The sequence below is a fragment of the Perca fluviatilis genome, chromosome 11 (genome assembly GCF_010015445.1).
Source record: "Perca fluviatilis chromosome 11, GENO_Pfluv_1.0, whole genome shotgun sequence".
Lineage (NCBI taxonomy): Eukaryota > Metazoa > Chordata > Actinopteri > Perciformes > Percidae > Perca > Perca fluviatilis.
Genome location: NC_053122.1, coordinates 36,564,905 through 36,585,812, shown reverse-complemented (window position 1 = coordinate 36,585,812; position 20,908 = coordinate 36,564,905). Strand labels below are relative to the sequence as shown.

Sequence of the window (20,908 nt, the reverse complement as noted above, 5' to 3'; positions counted from 1 at the left end):
CAACAATAATGTAACTCAATAGGCCTAATGTGACAGTGAATGCCATCTGATTTGATGTTCAGAGTGACGGACTACAAAGCAACGTTCTTTTAGACTAATTGCTAATTGATTTTTAAACTGCAGTGGAGTGCACCGAGTGGACGCCTGGAGGCGTACAATTTATTAGCAGTAGCATAGTTTGCAAAATGATTTGCAGCGATGCAAAGTATACATGATTTAAATGGGTCGAAACGTGCCAGACTCTTTAATACTCAGTATAAACTACATGCACTGCCCTGATAGAAGAGATTTAGCCACAGTGGGCCACAACAACTGCAGGAGAGAACCTCCTAAAAAGGACATGAAATATTTTGAGAGCAGGATGTAAAAAGCTTAAAAAAAACAGCACATGTTCTGTCGTCCTTCATCATAAATATATTGTTAATAATGTTAAGAATCCCTGAAGTTCCCAAGAACTAGAGGAGAACTTCTAAGTCATAGTAGCTTGTAAACCCGGATGCAGCGACAGTGTCCGAAATAGCGGAGACAGCAGGAGGGGGGAAGGACATCCGGCACGTAACAGAAGCGCCGGATGTCAGGCTTTATCCCAGCAATGTACATCTGTTGAGCCAGACTAGACTATGGGTAACATCAGTTAGAGTAAAAAGCAAGGTCATCCCATGGGCAAAATCTAAGAAGAAATATTGAAATTGGAAGCTGCAGTGATAAGATTTTTGACATTTTGTATTTTTGAGTTCTAATTCTTCATTGTCCTGTTTGTTTTGTCTGATTAATATATGCATTGCTTTGTTTCTCATTGAGGTGAATTCTTCTTGTCTGTAATCAAGCCAGACTTTAAACGTCCAATGTGTAGGAATTTCTCCCATCTAGCTTTGAGATCATATATCGCAATCAACTCTCTCGCGCCACGCAGTTCAAAGTAGGTATCACAGCTACGGTAGCCTTCACGCTTCAAAAAGCTGCTCTCTTGCTCTTTTCAATCTCCTTTTTCTTTTTCTGGGCGAGGAAGAAGAAGACTCCTGTTCCTGAAATTTGGATTTTGAATACGTGTGGTCCTCCATGTTTCCTTCTTCAAACTTGCCGGGGGCCGGGAATCTACGATACCCATTAGCAGCATTAGCAGCAGCTGGGAGTTTATCATGTGACAGAGAAAACGGGAAAGGCGGAGCAGTACGTCCTGTATGTCCCTTACCGGCTAACGTATTTCAAGATGGAGCATGAATATGGAGCGTTTACCCCAGTTCATGCGAACGCAAATGTAAAATTTCAAGCCAAAAGGAATACTTGGAATTGATGGTGGTGGTAAATATTCATGAAAAAGGACAAGTTGGTGAACGGGCAACACAGATTTAGAGAATGAACAACTAAACATGTTACACACTGGACCTTTAAAGATGTTTTAAGCAGTTGGTCTCTATCTTTCATCAATTTCCTACATTCATCATTATAGGCAACATTACTACAAAAAAAAGTGAACATACCATTTAGTTAAAAAACTTGTAATTGTTTTTTCTAATATGGAACCATATTTTCTTTTCGAGGTTACCAAAACAGTTACTAGTATTATTTTCTTTGTGTACATTTTCCATATCTCAGTGTGCAAAACTAATATTCATCATTGGAAATCAGACATGCTTAAGCATTTCATGATGTGATGAATCCTGTGGTGTGCTCTGTGGTTGTTTGGTGCATCACCATCTTCTATGTGTTTCTGCTTCATCACACAAAAAAGAAAGACAGGTAAGGATTTTATTATTATTAATTATTATTACAGTATTGAGCAGCATTTGAGAGAACATGGGTTAGAAATACATTACATGTATTTCCAGGCAGGAAGTAAATCCACTCTTTTTTATTTACAATAATGCACATATATAACTAGAATAGAGTGATATGAGAAAGTAAATGAAAAGATCATAATTGACAAAAGTAATCAGGACACTTTAAGACTGATTTAAATCAAATGGTGAGAGAGCAAATAAGTGATGATGACTGAAGCAACATTAAATATGAGGAGGAAAGGGATACAAGAATAGTACACAGTAATACTTGACTTAATGATAACTGACAGTTTAGGGATGCTACTGCTAAGAAGTTAGAATTATACTATTCTATTCAATAAAATGACCCAAACCAGCGTGCAACTTATTTAATAAATGACCTAATGACAGATGAAACCGTCTTGTTAATGTGACTTTGCAGCTCACACTAAGTGGTCACTGCAGACGTCCTCAGTTCAACAGTTGTTCCCTCCTCTCCCATGGCTCTCCTCTGCCAGGCTGGATCTTCAGCAGGACGACAGAGGACAGACAAACGCTGGAACATAGGAACAAACAACAGCAGTAAGTTTACACACTACCCCAATCATTAGGACAATTACAGGAGACATTTTGGGCCATCTTTTACACTCTTGGGACATGTTCATCGACTAATACCGAAAACAGCAGCTGCAATAATCTGCTATAGCTGGTACTGTAGTTGAGTTACCAACTGTCGAGTCTGAGTCAAATCTCAAGTCCCCGAGTCCGAGTCCCAGTCACTAAAGAAGAGTGCGAGTCCAGGTCGAGTTACTATTACCAGCGTTCAAGTCTAAGTCTTCTCTCCAATTGTGCGTTCACAAATGGTGCAATTAGCAGTGCTCTATGCCAGCATTGGATGTAAAATCTGTGAAGGCGAACTTCACAACTCGGGGTGTATCCCTCTGCATCTTTCAAATGTGAACATGTAGTAGGGGGCACGGGCCCATCATGAACTACAGTCGCAGGTGGAGGACACACGCCATGCCCCTGCATGAAACAGACTAAATAAATACATCAATATTCTATATCAAATTAGTATGACCTATTAAACATACAAGTAGGCAGAAACTTCATTCAACTTCCGAGGACTATTTCATAAATCCTCGAGTCCGAGTCCAAGTCCCAGTCATCAGTGGGCGAGTTCAAGTCATGAGTTTGCGAGTCCAAGTCAAGGTAAGAGTCCAGAGAACAGCGACTTGAGTACTCTCTCACTGACTACAGCATACTGTTTAAACTGATGGACACTGACCTGTCTGAAGGTTCCTGCTGTCAAACACATCTGTCCAGCTGCCCACAGTGGCACCATGAGAACAGAGGAGAGGGTCATGGTCCATCCTAGAGCGTACGCCCAGTCAGGGTAAACATACCAGTCGTTAAACTTGAGGGCTTTGTAATCAATCAGGTACAGGATTAAGGTGATCTGTGAAAGTGGGTTTTGGTAAGACAAACACAACATTGATGTTATGTATCATTAGATGGCACAAAAGATAGTGTGGAATTGCAAAAGCCAGAGTCTCAGATTAGTTCAGGCAAGTGAAAATGTTAAATTCACACAAAATAATCCAGCAAGTCCAGCGGGGAAAAAACCTGCTTCTGGTTTGACAAATCTCACTGAAACGTTCTGAATAAATTGCTAAAGTTAATACAAGAATGTAAAAGCATTGGTTGCCACAAAGAAATGTGTCCAACTCACCAGTGACAGCAGAGGAATGAAGTATTTCCAGCAGAGTTTAAAGAAAACTGATGGTCTCTGTCCTGTCATATCCTCTATGATGTTGGAAAAGCGGTCAGCACCTGATGGAAGACCAAATGGTCCATTTAGTCAATATTACTGTCTACAGACACAACAGTGTGATCCAGACAGCTGGAGGATCTGTTAACGTGATTCAAACATTTGCTCTCATTCAGCGATATGATTGCTATGAACAAAGCTTCCAGATCTTTTTTATGTTATAGTTAACATTTCCAATTTAGGAATATTTCTGTAAATGTTGACATTGGGTTTGAACATATGTCACAGACAAATGCACTATTGCCCCCACTTTCAGCAACTGTGTAACTTAAAGTGATGGTTCGGAGTAATTCACCCTAGGGTCCTTTGCACCATGACCTCGAGCCAAACACCCCCCCAGAAGCTTTTTTCACCTGGGTCTAACATTGGGTGAGTTAGCGTAGAGTAGCGTTAGCCGCTGAATAGCTTAGCGCGGGGCTAATGGACCCACGTTTGTATCTCTTAAATGACCCCACTAATAATGCCCGAAATGATACCAAAGGTCTACACTAGTATATATAGGTTATGCTCTCATAAAACGATGGATTGGAAAGTTTGTAAGTACACCAGAAGTTTATGTAAATAACACTTGCCTGCTGGCTTCTGCTCTCTGCTGTTGTTGTTGCTGCTGTAAGACGAGTGCTTAGGGACATCTACAAATTACAACACCGAAAAGAGATGCAACAAAAATATTTTTTAATTTAACTTATTTTTTTTTTAATCTCTGATATTTTTATTGAAGCTCAAATACAAACACAGAAATGCTCATACAATGCATATTTTCCTTTTTTTCAAAGTGTCAAAGCACAAACCCCCCCCTCCCCTCCCACTAGCCACATCATTTAACTTATTTTTTAAAGTAAGTGCTGTAATATAACTAGCTGGAGACAAGTAATAATTGAGGTAAGTTTGGAGACATTACCTTATTTAATCATTAAATTAATACATATTTTTGTTGTATCTCTTTTCGGTGTAGTAATTTATAGACGGCCCTAAGCACTCGTCTAACTGCAGGTAGCAGCAGCAGCAGCAGCAGCAACAGAGAGCAGAAGAGAGCAGGCAAGTGTTCATAAACTTCTGGTGTACTTACAAACGTTCCAATCCATCGTTTTATGAGAGCATAACCTATATATACTAGTGTAGACCTTTGGTATCATTTCGGGCATTATTAGTGGGGTCATTTAAGAGATACAAACGTGGGTCCATTAGCCCCGCGCTAAGCTGTTCAGCGGCTAACGCTACTCTACGCTACTCTACGCTACTCTACGCTAACTCGCCCAGTGTTAGACCCAGGTGAAAAAAGCTTCTGGGGGGGTGTTTGGCTCGAGGTCATGGTGCAAAGGACCCTAGGGTAAATTACTCCGAACCATCACTTTAATAACTGAGCATTTTTTATAAAGATGATTAGATTTTTTTTTTTTTAAGATTCACATATTCAGTGTTTTGGACTGAAAGCCACAAGAAGCCACAGAAGGACTAATACATTGTTGATTTTGGTCTTTTTAAAGGATTGCTGACAGTAGCAAAAAATAGTAGGGAGTCAGTAGGGAGTTGGGTTGGGAACCGGAGGGTTGCTGGTTCAAGTCCCCATACAGACCAAAGTATGGTGGTGGACTGGTAGTTCAGTAGTTCAGCCACCAAACCCCCCACCTGCTCTGGACACCTTTCCACAGGCAGCTCCCTCACTCTGACAACTCTCCATTACTGCATGTACAGGTACTGAAAGGGGTGATAGAATGATTATAAAGGGTATTTCACACTGTTCCTAATGGGGTATGTAACATTGGTTGGGCTGAAAATGGCCTGGTTGATATTTTATGGGCCCTTATGCATCCCTGTGTTTTGGCCCTATTTGTAACAAGAGCTTTTCTTCCAAATATGGTATGCTCATGAATATTTAGATGAGCTGCGTGCTGATTGGTTGAGCAAATCCCCATACACACACATTAGAGACGAGCACTGATTGGTTGAGCGAATCCCCATACACACACATTAGAGACGCACACTGATTGGTTGAGCAAATCCCCATACACACACATTAGAGAGGCGACAGAATCTCATATTCCAGACACTGCAATGTTTCGTTACCAAATTCACTTCTGAGACTTTTTTATGCGAGAAATCAACTATGTAAAGCTCAAATATGGGCAGTTTTACGAAAAATGATGGCTAATTGCAAATTAGGCAAGACTGTCGGACTTTAGGAGCTCCACACAGTCTGACGAGAAAGCGGCAGCCTGCTGGGCTCCATACCCAGGGCAAAGTCACCCTTTGTGGATACTGCACTACCGGGGCTCCGCGCCCGGCTGCTGGCATAACTATGATATATTTACAGTTTGAATTTCGTCACGCCACTTATATAACATCTACCCCAAGGTCTTATAAAGCTAACTGTGGTGTCCGATTTCAAATTAAGGCATTTTTGTGAACGCCGGGGGTCTTGTTAGGAGGAGCAGCTAGCTAGCTATGTGTCCCATTGAATACAATGTGAAACGATTGTGTCTAGCTAGCTACACTTTCGGCATAACTATAGTATATTTACAGTTTGAATTTCATCACGCCACTTATATAACATCTACCCCAAGGTCTTATAAAGCTTACTTTCGGCATAACTATAGTATATTTACGACACAGTGTGGAGGAGAGATGTTCCAGATTTGGAGCCTACATTTGACTGGGATAAAGTTGGATCAGTGTGGGCTTAGCATCCAGAAACCCTGATCATCAGCAAATACATTACAATTATATACACAGGGTATATTTAACTCCTAGGAAGCTTCATTTGATGAAGGTTATTGATGATCCTACGTGTACTTTCTGTTCCTCCAAAGTAATAGGCAGTTATTTTCACATGTTTTGGGAGTGTACCCCAGTGGCCGACTTTTGGAAGATGGTTGCCTTTAACCTCTCTAGGTTGTTGAGGTTAGATTGCCCTGCTCGCCTGCTACACTTATTTTGAATGATCTGTCAAGGCAGGGTTTGCCACTGAATAAGAGAAAAGCATTGCAGGCTGGACTTACGGCTGCAAAAAAACTTGTTGCCACACGTTGGAAACCTCCACATTCACTCTCTTTTCGAGCTTGGGTTTTAACATATTTGGATATTGTTTACTTGGAGTTGTCGACAGCTAGAGTCCACGGAGCAAAAGAGTCAGCAATAGAGGCTTGGCTTTCACTTTTAACTACCCTCCGCGGGCTTCAGGTAAAATATGTAACCGAGATTTGGATTTCTGGATCCAGGGGGTGGGTGGGTTATATCTGGGGTTTTATTTAGTTATTTATTCTATCTTATTTTTATTTTTTTTATTTTTTTTTTATTCATCTTAGTTGTCAATCATACGATTCTATGTATATGTATAGGTAGGTATGTGAATATATGTTTTGTGCTCTATTTTTGAGGCGTATACATACTTGTCTCTTTAAAGGAACACGCCGACTTATTGGGAATTTAGCTTATTCACCGTAACCCCCAGAGTAAGACAAGTCGATACATACCCTTCTCATCTCTGTGCGTGCTGTAATGCTGTCCGACGGCTCCAGCAGCATCAGGCCAGCAGAACATGCAGGTGAATGGTTCCAGCAATCCTACTGCTCCGAATAAGTGAAAAAATATTGCCAAGATGTTCCTATTTACATGTTGTGATTTGTAGAGTCACAGCGTGTACAAAAAACAACGTAACATGAGACACAGCCATCTTCTAACCGTAAACAAACCAGGAACTATATTCTCAGGTGGAAGAATATAGTACTTGGGCGGAGTGATATGCTCGCAGCAAGCCTGTCTGAGAATATAGTTCCCGGTTTGTTTACGGATAGAAGACGGCTGTGTCTCATGTTACGTTGTTTTTGTACACGCTATGACTCCAAATCACAACATGTAAATAGGAACATGTTGGAGTTATTTTGTCACTTTGTCACAATTCGGAGCAGTAGGCTAGTTGGAACCAGTTACCTGCAGGATCTGTGCTATGCTAAGCTAATGCTGGAGCCGTCAGACAGCGTTACAGCACGCACGGAGATGAGAAGGGTATGTATCGACTTGTCTTACTCTGGGGGTTACGGTGAATAAGCTAAATTCCCAATAAGTCGGCGTGTTCCTTTAAAATAAAATAAAAATTTGATCACAAAAAACTATAGTATATTTACAGTTTACAGAATTTCGTCATGGCATGTATATTACAGGTTCCCCAAGGTCTTACAAAGCTTAGCTAACACTTGTCTGATTTTGGATTTCAATTTAATGCACTTTTGTGAATTTCAGAGGTCTCGTTAGGAGGAGGCTAGCTAGCTCTCATTGATGGACTACAGCTCACCGAGGGCTCTATCAATGAAACTCGCTGAAAAGAGGCAGTTTATTTCCTCGATTGTTTGTTTAAATAACTCAACACACATATCCATTATAAGATTAACTGGAACCTGCGGTAAGAGATTGCGGGCGTAACAAACTCGCTGACCGCTCTCTCAGTCACACACCGGCCATTTAGCAGGAAGAGGGGAGGGAGAACAGCAAGCTGCAGGCCCTGGAGCTCTGTCAGGGCAGCAGCGTTTGGTAGTCCAGTCACCCAGAAAGGGTGAGTTTGGGCGGGTATTGAGAACCGCGGGCTGTCGGCCTTCACGGAGCTCAATCGAGCTCACAGCAGGCCGGTGTCTGTGAAGGAAGGCAGGCAGAGCGGCAATGTAGCAACCCAGGCAGCACCAGCTGCTGAACTCCGACACACAGTCGGACAAAATTTGCAATTAGCCATCCATTTTCGTAAAACGTCCCATATTTGAGCTTTACATGGTTGATTTCTTGCATAAAAAAGTTTCAGAAGTGAATTTTGTAATGGTATAGCAGAGATCTGCGCGACCTAGATTCAGAAGACTACCTGATCTCAGGTCAGTTGTGTAGCCTATGTAAATGTTGGGGCATGACCGTTCTCTTAATACACCCATGGGCGTGACAAAGGTACAGGTCTTGGAATGCTTACGTCAACTTCCAGCTTTGTTGAGATTCGCCCGTTTTCAGCGGCAGTTTCAAAATATGAGATTGTCATAGTAAATGGGTGTCAATGGGATTTTGAGCTTCTATGTATGTCCTATTTACCCACCGAACTCGTTGTTATTCAACTATGACAGGTTAAAATCGTTTTTGCATTCTATCACCCCTTGAACATGTGTGTGTAATTCATGCCTGTGTGTAATAACAACAGTGTGAAAACATTGTAATTTCCCCTTGCGGGATTAATAAAGTATACATTATTATTATTATTATTATTATTATTATGGACTAACACCGTCTTTATGCTTTAAGTAATAAGTAATCTAACTCACCAAATATCCAGCCCACAGCCAGGCATTCACAAATAGCCACAAAATTCTGACTCACTCTGGTAGAGCCGTAGAAGTCAATGAGTTGGAATATGTAAATTCCTCCCTAAAGCAAGAAAATGTAACACGTCATTTTGATGACATTTTTAAAATGAAATGTATTTTTCATAAAGAAAGCTTCATAAATATTTGTGTTCACCTCCGTAACCAAGGTAAGATGTATGAGGAAGCTGGAGACACAGATGGCAAGGACAAAGATCTCGTGCCTCAATGGTGCACGAAACCACTTTGGAAACAAATCGGTCACCGTGGTGATAAAACTCTCCACTATCACAAACTGGGGACAAAATTAAATTAACTTTTTCATGTGTGTCTTAAAAACATCTATTATTTGTCAATAGGTAATGGGACAAATGGTATCACATGTGTGTCAACAGTCAGCAGAATGAGCATCAGGAAGAAGCAGACAGTCCAGAACTGTGGAAAAGGCATCAGAGCTGTTGCCTGAGGGTAAGCAATGAAGGCCAAACTTGGACCTGTGAAGTGAACGAGGAGAGACGTGATACCATTAAGCTATATACAGTACATATTTATGTTACTTTGTAGAACACTGCCTTCAACTTTGGATGATATACTTGGATCCAAAACATTGCATATGATGAAATCTTTGAAAATACTTCACCTGACTCGACCACAGTGTCGACAGTAACACCCTGTTTCTGAGCCATGAATCCAAGTACAGAGAAGACGACAAATCCAGCCACAAAACTGGTCCCACTGTTCAGCAGACAGAGCCAAAAGCAGTCCCTAGAGGCCACAGGAAGACAAAAAGTCTCTTGTCAAAAGGAGGACATTCCTATGGATACTTGCAAAGTAAATGGCTTCTTCTGAACCAACATAGTATGATTGAAGTTCTTGTGATATATGACTTATACTTACATGTAACAGTTGTTGTTGTACTCATTATAGCTGCCCAGGACATGCAGACCCCCTGCAGTCAGGCTGTAGGAGAAAAATATTTGAGATCCTGCTTCTATCCAGACCTGTAATGTAGGGAAAGTTGTATAATATACTGAAGTATAGAGTGTTCTTCCTTGCAGTAGTTCTGAGATGCTTGATGAATAGGAGGACTCAGGGGGAGGATCTCACCAAAGAGCCATCCATTTCCCAGTCAGTGAACCAAACCCAACACAATAAAGTATCTAAATTAAGGCTGCAGTATGCATAAAACATAATCCATGTCAGATCATCCAACACTGTCTGAAACCCCCTTTCTGATATGAAAACAGTAGAGGACAGCATCCAACAAATTTGGTACATTTCCAGAACAGAGAATTTGACAACCATGCCCACCTAATGCTGCAACAGATGGTTTGTAAACACAGAACTATGGATGTATTCTATCAACAGAACCATCTAAGGAGCTGTCATTGGAAACGTTTTGAAAAAGGTCAGGCGCTTTCCAAAAATATCTAGTAGGTGATTGGATTAACAATCTGTCTATCACGTCTGTCGTTGTTTTGATCCTACAGGTACCAATACCCAAGTAATTCAAAAGTGGGGATTCAAATAAACTGGTCACCTCCAGGTTAGCCAGGCGGTTCAGGTCTGGATACAGGTAGTAGTAGATCCCTTCCCAAGCTCCAGGTAGAGTCAAGCCCCTGATCAACAGTATCAGGAGCATCACATAGGGGAACGTGGCTGTAAAATACACTACCTTAAATGAAAAGAAAGTTGTTAAAGAAAAGTAATCACTAAATGTTGTTGATGATTACATGCAACACAAATACAGAAAGTGTGGTAAACCAGTGAAAACTGGTTGTGGTCTCCAACTCCCGACCATCACGTTATGGAAAAAGTTGTGGCAGAACAACTAACTGCACATCTGGACTCTAACCGGGGATTTCCACCAGATGCGTAACGAATGTGGACCGGCTCCACTGCGTGTCTGCTGCGTGCTCCGCCGTCCATCAATGTGGGAGTCCCACAGGGGTAAATTCTAGGGCTACTGTTCTTTTGCTTATATATTAATGACCTGCCTGATGTCTGCAAGGGCATAAATATTATTATGTATGCTGATGACACCGTTTTATATACCCAAAGGAGAAGTGCAACAGATGTGGCCAAGAAATTATCAAGTGTCATGAGCAAGGTTAGTGACTGGTTACATGACTTATGCCTCACATTAAATGTAAAAAAACTGTAACCATGTTCTTTACAAGTAGGTCTAAACTTAAAACTTATCCTGAAATTTTAGTAAATGACCAACATATAAAACATGTAGAGAAAATATCTGGGGGTAACTCTAGATTCAACACTCAGCTTTAAATGACATGTTAAAAAGTTGTGCAACAAACTGAAACTTAATTTAGTACATTTTAGATACATAAGAAACTCTCACCACTGAAGCATCTAGTACATACTTAAATGCAATGACCATCCCCCACCTTCTATACTGCATTACATCCTGGTCTCAGGCATGTAAAACAGTCATAAAACCCTTAGAATCTTTGCATAAAAACTGCCTCAAGATCCATGACAAAAAAACACGTCATTATCATCACTGTCATATACTTGCCAAATATGATCAACTTAGTTTTGATAATTTAATAAAACACTCAAATGTGTCTGTACTACATACTCTACAATCATATACGGTGCTACTGCTCCCCCTCTGAAAAAGTTTGTAACACTCTGCTCCAAAATAACAGCGCAAACTACTCGAAGCGTTAAAAGGGGGGAGTGTAGCATCCCACAACATAAGACCCAATTTGGGAGTTCCTCTTTCATATGTGTGGCCATGAGGCAGTGGAATGCCCTTCCTACAGAATATATCTTATGTACAAATTCCCACACTTTCTCATGCCTAACAAATAGTTGGTTGTTGAGTAAGCAAGTTTCCACACATCTATAAGATACTGTATATGTGAGTGTGTCTGTGTGTCTGTATCTGTGTATGTATGAGTGTCTAGAGTTGGATTGTACTCAAATGTGTCTAAACTGCTGCTTCTGTCTGAGTGTGTGTGCTGAGGAGGGGTTAGAGAGAGAGTGAGTGGGCTTTTGGCACTGCTGTTTTCCAGTTTTTTTGCTAGACTGCTTGTTTTTAATTACTATGGTCACCACATCATCAACAGTCCTGTTAAATTTCTTAATAAAATTGTTATTTTTATAATTGTCATACCTGCCCAGGGACTACAGGTGGAAATTAGCAATTGTTGATATAACCTGACCCAAGACATATTATCTTGTATTACAAGTTTAATGTTTATTTGTGCTTGTCCCTGTTTCATATAAATACATTTCCATTCCATTCCATTTCCATTCCAAATTGTTATCATGATTAAAAAAAAGATTAATTGCACAGCCCTAAATGGAAAAACTGTAATACTGAAAAAGCACTGTTTATATATTTGTAAAATATATTTCCACTGACCTTTCCAGAAGATCTGACACCTTTCCAGATGCTGAAGTAGCAGATCACCCAGCAGGCCATAAGACACAAAGCCAGCTCCCATCTCACACTGCCCAGCTCCTCAATGCCTCCAGACACGCCCAGCACACGGCGTCTGAGGAGAGGGGGAATTGAACAGGTGCACATAATGCGAGACAAAGAGCTGAAGAGGGCCGTGGGAAGTAAGGATGTATAATGTGGTAAAATTACTCAGTTTACTTACTGACAATTTGACATTACATTGAACCACAATAGCCAATGGAAATTTCGAAAATGGTAAAGGACATTTCAAACACAATTTCAGATTAAAAACAAATTTGTTATTGTTGCCTCTGACATATTATTCATGTTACTATGAATAGTCAATTATTTGTTTTCTTTTCAAATGTCTCTGAACTGTGTCACAACTCAGGAAACGTGTAATATTGTCAGTGGAGAAGTTAAAGCTTTCGTGTTTTGCAAAATTGCATCAGAACAACTAACATTGTGACTGTAAACCAATATCAAAAGCCCAACACCAGGTAGAATCCTTGAGATTTTCATAGTACTTAGTACATCAACTTTTAGAAAGCTTTAATTTTAAAGTACTTGAAGATCCACACTTAAAAAATACTGAGTAGCATGAAATCATAGAATGAAAAACATGGTATTAAAGCATCAAAAGTGAAATAGTGATACAATAATTTACATTTAATTATGGCTCCTTAAAAGATAAAGAAGTTAAACTCACTCCCAGAACTCAGTTGCAGCAGAGGTGGTGTTGGTCTGATTTGCAGTCACATTAGATGAAGTAAAAGTCTGTAGACCAAGACAGTTAGCTGGGTTTGGGAACAAACACAGATTTAATGAGGGCAAAAGACTTGAAGGCTCTAAATCGTAGGAGTGATGTGAAGGTCTTTGTGTGTTGGTTAGATGTCAACCTATAGACCGACTTTTCGTTTTTTCATAAACTAAAAGCCACAGTTTGTTGTGATCATCATCACACTCAGACTTTTTTTCAAAGCTTTAACAACTTAAAGTGAAATTGTACAAGTCTGACCCGTGTTCCAGGTGTTGTCACAGCTGGCCCAGGGCAGCTGGGATCTAAATGAGAACACCAGGTAGAAGAGAGCCCAAGCTTCAATTAAAACGTAGATGAAGCAACAGAGTGAAATCGTCAGTTGTCCAAATCCAATTCCTACAGTAGAAATACAAACCACAGTTTTAAACACACTACCTATTGAGGTAAAAAACATTAGCAAAACAGCTTGAATTGGTATTTGTAAATGATTGTATTGGTATAATAGTGTTATGTATGCTGTGATTTGGGCTTTTTCTCCCCTTTCTGCCCATTTTACTTTAACTCACCTTGAGCCAGTGGACACAACTTCCTCCAAGAAGTGATGAATCCTTCCTGGGTGAACTGACCAACTGAAGTCTCCAACAGGAACAGAGGTATCCCACACACCACAGCTAACAGACCATATGGCACCAGAAAGGCCCCTATGCACATTAAATAGAGATACTTCATGGATGCCCGCAGAAATGACAAGTTCATTTTGTGTAATCAGCTTTTTATGAAATTTAGAAGTTGTATGACTCACCTCCACCGTTCTTGTAGCAGAGGTAAGGAAATCTCCACACGTTGCCCAGGCCGACCACATTTCCTGCAACAACCAGAATATATTCTGTTTTACTGGCCCACTTTCCTCTGGCTGCAGCACTTCTCTGATTTTCTCTTTTTCTTCTTTGTCCGTCCATCCTGACATCCAAGGACTGCAGCCGTTGTGTAGTCAGTATTCAGAATACTGCAACTTTTTTTCTTTTATGTATCATTTCCTTATTTGACTATTACCTGCTATCAACCAATAAAACAAAAGGGCCAGAGGGAGCTATTCAAAGAGTCACCAATCCTGACTTTGTTTAAATATGTGTATATGCAAACTGATCTTTGATGATTTTAGTACCTATAAACCTATAAAACAAACAGTTCCAGTGTGATTTTCATTTTCATCTTATTCTGGCTTTGTTCATCTGAAGATCAGGGAAGTCTTCCATTGTCTGTTTCTGTTATGATTCCAAAATCCTGGAAACTTTTTATAAAGTTCTTTTTCTTCCTAATTTGACTACATTCTGATCTTAACCCAAAACTCATACTAAATACAAAACCAGCTCCAGTGTCTGTTTTGCAAGTGCCAGAGGAGTTCTTAAATTAAAACATCCACACTGTTGAAATCATTTAAATATTGAGCCATGGCACAGACAAACATTTAGATAACAGGAGCCTATAATTTCTGTAGCCTACTCCGTAACAAGAGACTACCTGAACACCTCGCGTTTCACTCTCCACACCGCTGTGTCCAGACAAAAAGTCACGTCCTGAGATCGATAATGTTGTCAGACACTTTTAGTAACAATCTGAGCCTGTCAGAAGCAAAAACATCCCTTTTATTGGACAAAAAGCAAGGCTCCAGAATTGCCCCATTAGGTTACGTTGTAGCTCGGTTCGCACAGGCTCGTCGTTGCGATCTCGCTCAATACTGGACCAAATTCAAAGATTTTTGTTCACATCAGTCTATTAGACATAAATGCATGGGGAAATGGTTGAAAAAAAAAATGGTAGTTACCCTTTAATATTTTCCATGAATACAGCCCCAAGTCAGGTGCTAACATATAGTAAGTGTTCACTAACTGGATTTTGGATTGGTATAATGTGCAAATGGACCCAAAGTGAAATCTAACTTTCAGGCTTGAGCAGAACTGTGGCTGTGGCCAGAAACTCAGGTCCAGTCACTCACTCACAGACTTATTTTGATTGGCTGTTACCCCCTTTACGCTTAATGTATCTGTTTAGCATCTGTACTTGATACGAAAAATGTCAAGTCTAAATGCAACACAAAGCATTAGAGACTGATTTCTATCCAACTATTGAAACGACATTCAGAGGAAGATTGAAACCAAAAGAACATTATTATTGAATATGAGGCTTAATTTCCTGTTTTCATGTGTATGTCTGCAGTATACATGTATATACACTGATTTGATCAATCTTTTATAGTTTCCCTTTTGATATTAATTTATAACAGTCTGGTATGATATTCATTTAACAGTCTTATAGCAGAGGGAATGAATGAGTTGGCATAGCCGTTAGTTATGTTCCTTAATTGCGTTATAGCATTAATAACGGTAAACTGAAATACTGAGCCATCTATTCCTCTAGCTCTGAGTAGTGATGACTTCATGAGCTTCTTCAATGATAAAATTACAACAATTAGAGATAAAATTCATCACCTTTTACACTCAACTTCTAACGGTTCACCTTTAAACGCAGAGTCGTTAGAAATGAAGACTAGTCTCGACATATACTTAGACTGCTTTTATCCTATAGACCTTCAACAATTAATGTTAAAGATATCCTCAGCTAAGCCATCTACCTGTCTCTTGGACCCCATCCCAACGAGACTACTCAAAGAAGCATTACCTGTGGTTAACACCTCATTACTAGATATGATCAATATGTCTCTATTAACAGGTTATGTACCACAGTCATTTAAAGTAGCTGTGATAAAACCTCTTCTGAAAAAACCCACCCTGGATCCTGAGGTCTTAGCAAACTATAGGCCTATATCTAACCTTCCCTTTCTATCCAAGATCCTTGAGAAGGTGGTTGCTAATCAGTTATGTGATTTTCTACATAGCAATAGTTTATTTGATGACTTTCAATCAGGATTTAGAAAGAATCATAGCACAGAGACGGCACTGGTGAAAATTACTAACGACCTTTTAACTGCTGCAGACAAAGGTCTTGTCTCCATTCTTGTTTTACTAGATCTTAGTGCTGCATTTGACACAATTGACCATTCAATCCTGTTACAGAGATTGGAACACTTGGTTGGCATTAGAGGAATTGCTCTGAGTTGGTTTAGGTCCTATTTCTCTGATCGATCTCAATTTGTGAATGTTAATGATAAATCCTCCAAGTACGCTAAAGTTAGCCATGGGGTTCCTCAAGGCTCAGTGCTTGGACCAATTCTATTCTCCTTATATATGCTTCCTCTAGGCAATATTATTAGAAAACACTCAATTAACTTTCACTGTTATGCGGATGACACCCAATTATACTTGTCAATCAAACCAGACGAAACCAGTCAGCTAGCTAAATTTCAAGCGTGCATTAAGGATATAAAATCCTGGATGACCTATAATTTTCTGATGTTAAACCCTAACAAAACTGAAGTTATTGTGCTGGGCCCTAAACACCTCCGAACTTCATTATCTAGAGATATAGCTACTCTGGATGGTGTTGCCCTGGCCTCCAGCACCACTGTTAGAAATTTAGGGGTTATCTTTGATCAGGATATATCCTTTAATGCCAATCTAAAACAAACCTCAAGAACAGCCTTTTTTCATCTTCGTAACATTGCCAAAATTAGGAATATCCTGTCTCAAAAGCGACGCTGAAAAACTAGTCCATGCATTTGTTACTTCCAGGCTGGACTATTGTAATTCCCCTACTGTCAGGTTGCTCAAATAAGTCTCTTAAGACTCTCCAGCTGATCCAGAATGCTGCAGCGCGTGTTCTCACAAGAACTAAGAAAAGAGATCATATTTCTCCTGTATTAGCTTCTCTGCATTGGCTTCCTGTTGAATCCAGGATTGAGTTTAAAGTCCTTCTCTTGACCTACAAAGCTCTAAATGGTCTAGCACCATCATATCTAGAAGAGCTCCTAATACCCTATTGTCCTACTAGAGCAATGCGCTCCCAGAATGCAGAGTTACTGGTGGTACCTAGAGTCTCTAAAAGTAGAATGGGAGCTAGAGCCTTCAGTTATCAGGCTCCTCTCCTATGGAACCAGCTCCCGATCTGGGTTTGGGGGGCAGAAACTGTCACCTCATTCAAGAATGAACTTAAAACTCTCCTATTTGACAAAGCTTATAGTTAGGGAGTGAGGAGTTGCAGTGTTCACCTAACTGGCCCAACTGCTTCTCTTCATAATTGTTAGATTAATAATACATAACAAAGTAGGGGAGGCAGGCCAGCCAAGCCAGATCCGCGGCAGGGGAGAGCTCTAAGCCCGAAAACGCTACCTCTCCTTATGACCTGTCTCTCTTAGTTACCTGTTATAGTTACGCTGTTATAGTCCTAGACTGCCGGGGACTTCCTTCCTTTGACACATTGAGCGCTGCTCTCCTCTCCCTTTCTATTACTGTTACTATTACTATTACTATTTGTGGGCAGCCCATCCCAGAAATGCTTGTTACTAATCCTAGCTTCTGGGGAGTTTACTCCCGGAGTCCTTATCTTTTTCCCCAGCGTATTTCCTTGGAGAACGTTGGCACCAAGACCCTGGTTGCAGCTGTCGCCGTGGTCCTGCTGCACTCCCTGCTGAGCTCAGCGATGCCCTGCAATGTCATGCTGCGTCCTGCTGAACCCTGCAGCTTCCCGCTACATCCAGTCACTGTTCCATTATTAATGTGACTACTATCGCCACTGTTCATCACACCCCCAACCGGCTCGTCAGACACCGCCTACCAAGAGCCTGGGTCTGTCCGAGGTTTCTTCCCAAGAGGGAGTTTTTCCTCGCCACTGTCGCACTGCTTGCTCTTGAGGGAATTACTGGAATTGTTGGAATTGTTGGGGCTTTGTAAATTATAGAGTGTGGTCTAGACCTACTCTATCTGTAAAGTGTCTCAAGATAACTTGTTATGATTTGATACTATAAATAAAATTGAATTGAATTGAATTGAATTAAACATCTTTTTCTTGTGTTTGCTGTCTTTTAACAGGGACTAAAAAACAAACGGAGGCGTTCACTGAGGATGGAAAAGCCAGAAGGGAGAGATGACGAGGAGGAGGAGAGGGAAAGCAAAAGACAAGCAGAGAGGAGACAGAGGCCAAATAGAGATGTTGAATAGATTATTTGCTATATTAGAGATTGCCATTTTAAGAATAAATGCATTAAATTAACTGGTTTGTCTGTGTCTTTAAGTTTTTGGGTGTGTATATAATATTTCAATGTCTATTTTTCCATCAAATTATGACCTGGACACAGGAAACTTCTAACTGATTAATTATATTCAGATGCTGCCTGGTTTAATAGGTATACAAGCTCTAAAAAGACATTAACAAAACATGTATCTTTATTATGACATTTATTCAAACATTACTATATACTGTACACAAGTATATGATGTTGTTGCTTCAAGACTGCAGACAGAAGGAGAAAGCTTTAGGTTAGTCCAGTAGTTATCCAACCTGTCCTGGTAAGATTAGAATTGTATCACAAGTATATTTAAGCATAATGTAACATGAAGGTACTTCATGTAACTGTGTAGTGGTGTAGTTTCTTCATCATGGTCTTAACTGACAACTGTTGACCATTTAACACACTTACACCTACCTTGACTGTGTTAGTGGGTGTTTATCAATGGTGTTGTTATTATGACTTTTCATATGTTGGTTGTAGCCTTGTAGCTTGTGTGTTTACAGTACTATTTGACCTTTCTCACTTGCAGTTTACTGCATATCATACTGCAGGTGGTAGCTCATTAGCTGGTAGCGTTTACCTTGTAGTTGCTTATCATATTTTGCACTGCATTTGTTTGAAAACTAGAAGCTACTGGACAATGAGCTAATGTTACATGTATGCAGTAAACTACAAGCTAATGTAAACTGCTACTGTAAGCTTAATGTAATTAAGATTAATTAATGCAATTCTCCTTACCGGTAAGCGTTGACTACTACAAACATTAACTTCCATGAGTTTTTAATTTAAGGAAGTAAACAGCTAAAGTGCAAGTGCTAGACAGGAGGTGAAGTTTTGTTCAGCAGTGTTACAGCATCTGGAAAGAAGCTGTACCTGAGCCTGCTGGTGCGGGAGCGCAGGCTCCTGTATCGCCTGCCAGATGGAAGTAGGGTGAAAAGACCGTGGTTTGGGTGGGTGGCATCCTTGACAATGGTTTTGGTTTTGTTTGTACAGAGTTTATGATATGTGTTGTGGATGGAGGGCAGTTGGGAGTCAATAGTCCATTGGGCAGATTTCACTACTCTTTGTAGTGCCTTGTGATCGGCAGCGTTGCCGTACCATACAGAGATGCAGTTTGTGAGTATGCTCTCAATGGTACAGCTGTAGATGTCTGATAGAATTCTAGGGCATAGTTGTGCTTTCTTAAGGCTCCGTAGAAAGTCACCAGACTGGAGGAGTTGAGAGACCAAGAAAGATTTTCTGTCATGTGGACCCCAAGGAACTTAAAGCTAGACACACGTTCCACTTCAGCACCGCTAATGTGGAGGGGGGTGTGTGCATTGATCTTGGTTCTCCTGAAGTCAACAATGATCTCCTTGGTCTTCTGGGTATTGAGTGCCAGGTTATTGTTTTTACACCACATAGCTAGGTGCTGAACCTCATCCCTATATGCTGTTTCATCCTCCTCTTTGATCAGGCCCCCCACTGTGGTGTCATCTGCGAACATAATTATGGCATTGGAGCTATAAACAGGGGCGCAGTCGTGGGTGAAGAGGGAGTAGAGCAGAGGGCTCAACACACAGCCCTGCGGCACGCCATTGTTCAGGGTGATAGTGGAGGAGGAGAGACTTCTTAATTTAACAGCCTGGGGTCTGTTAGTAAGGAAGTCGATAATCCAGTTGCAGAGTGAGTTGCTGATGCCAAGGTGGCTGAGCTTGGAGATAGGCTTGGAGGGGATCACAGTGTTGAATGCTGAACTGAAGTCAATGAACAGCATTCTAATGTTAGAATGCTGTTCAATGACTTCAGTACAGACTCCAATACATATTGGGACTGTCCAGGTGGGTGAGTGCCAGGTGGAGTGCTGTGAGAATGTCTGGTTTTATGTTTTTATTTAATTATTGCTGGCTTGAGAGCAGGATGTAGACAAATTAAGAAAAGACACATACTAAAAGCAGCAAAGATCAGTTTATACATATATTTAAACAAAGTCAGGACTGGTGACTCTTTGAATAGCTCCCTCTGGCTCTTGCAAAACAGCAAGGTAGCTCCCTGCCCACTGGAACTGTTTTTGTTTTATAGGTTGGTAGCAGGTAATAGTCAAATAAGGAAAAGATACATAATAAAAGAAAAAAGTTGCAGTATTCTGAATACTGAATACACAACAGATGAAGTCCTTGGATGTCAGGATGGACGGACAAAGAAGTGCTGCAGACAGAAAAAAATGTGGGCCAGTAAAACAGAATATATACACATGTACAGTACAGGCCAAAAGTTTGGACACATTTTCTCATTCAATGCGTTTCCTTTTTATTTTCATGACTATTTACATTGTAGATTCTCACTGAAGGCATCAAAACTATGAATGAACAGATATGGAATTATGTACTTAACAAAAAAGTGTGAAATAACTGAAAAACTGTCTTATATTTTAGATTCTTCAAAGTAGCCATCCTTTGCTTTTTTAATAAGGGTTAAAAATTCCACTAATTAACCCTGACAAAGCACACCTGTGAAGTGAAAACCATTTCAGGTGACTACCTCATGAAGTTCATTGACTACGTTTACATGCAGCCAATAACCCGTTCAAAACCGGAATATTAGCAATAACCCGGTCACGCACGGCCATGTAA

The 20,908-nt window shown here is 40.4% G+C and overlaps 1 protein-coding gene across 1 annotated transcript; it reads right to left on the bottom strand.

Moving 5' to 3' along the window:
- Window positions 1-1,942: 1,942 nt before the first annotated feature.
- Window positions 1,943-20,052, bottom strand: LOC120567713 (sodium- and chloride-dependent GABA transporter 2-like). Its single transcript, XM_039814682.1, has 15 exons — window positions 19,435-20,052; window positions 13,914-14,085; window positions 13,678-13,812; window positions 13,370-13,507; window positions 13,061-13,148; window positions 12,313-12,445; window positions 10,462-10,596; window positions 9,819-9,922; window positions 9,562-9,686; window positions 9,303-9,415; window positions 9,079-9,216; window positions 8,883-8,985; window positions 3,493-3,593; window positions 3,049-3,219; window positions 1,943-2,316 (listed from the first exon to the last, which is right to left on the bottom strand). Exons 1-15 carry the CDS (start codon window positions 20,050-20,052, stop codon window positions 2,209-2,211), a joined length of 2,382 nt encoding a protein of 793 aa, XP_039670616.1. The 3' UTR covers window positions 1,943-2,208.
- Window positions 20,053-20,908: the final 856 nt, after the last annotated feature.

Excerpts from the sequence above, each read along its gene's own strand:
- LOC120567713 (XM_039814682.1), bottom strand. The coding sequence starts at position 20,052 with ATGCTGTTCATTGACTTCAGTTCAGCATTCAACACTGTGATCCCCTCC. Across the intron at positions 13,149-13,369 it reads TGACAACACCTGGAACACGG|CTAACTGTCTTGGTCTACAG; the intron begins GTCAGACTTGTA and ends TCCCAAACCCAG. Across the intron at positions 9,416-9,561 it reads CGACACTGTGGTCGAGTCAG|GTCCAAGTTTGGCCTTCATT; the intron begins GTGAAGTATTTT and ends TTCACTTCACAG.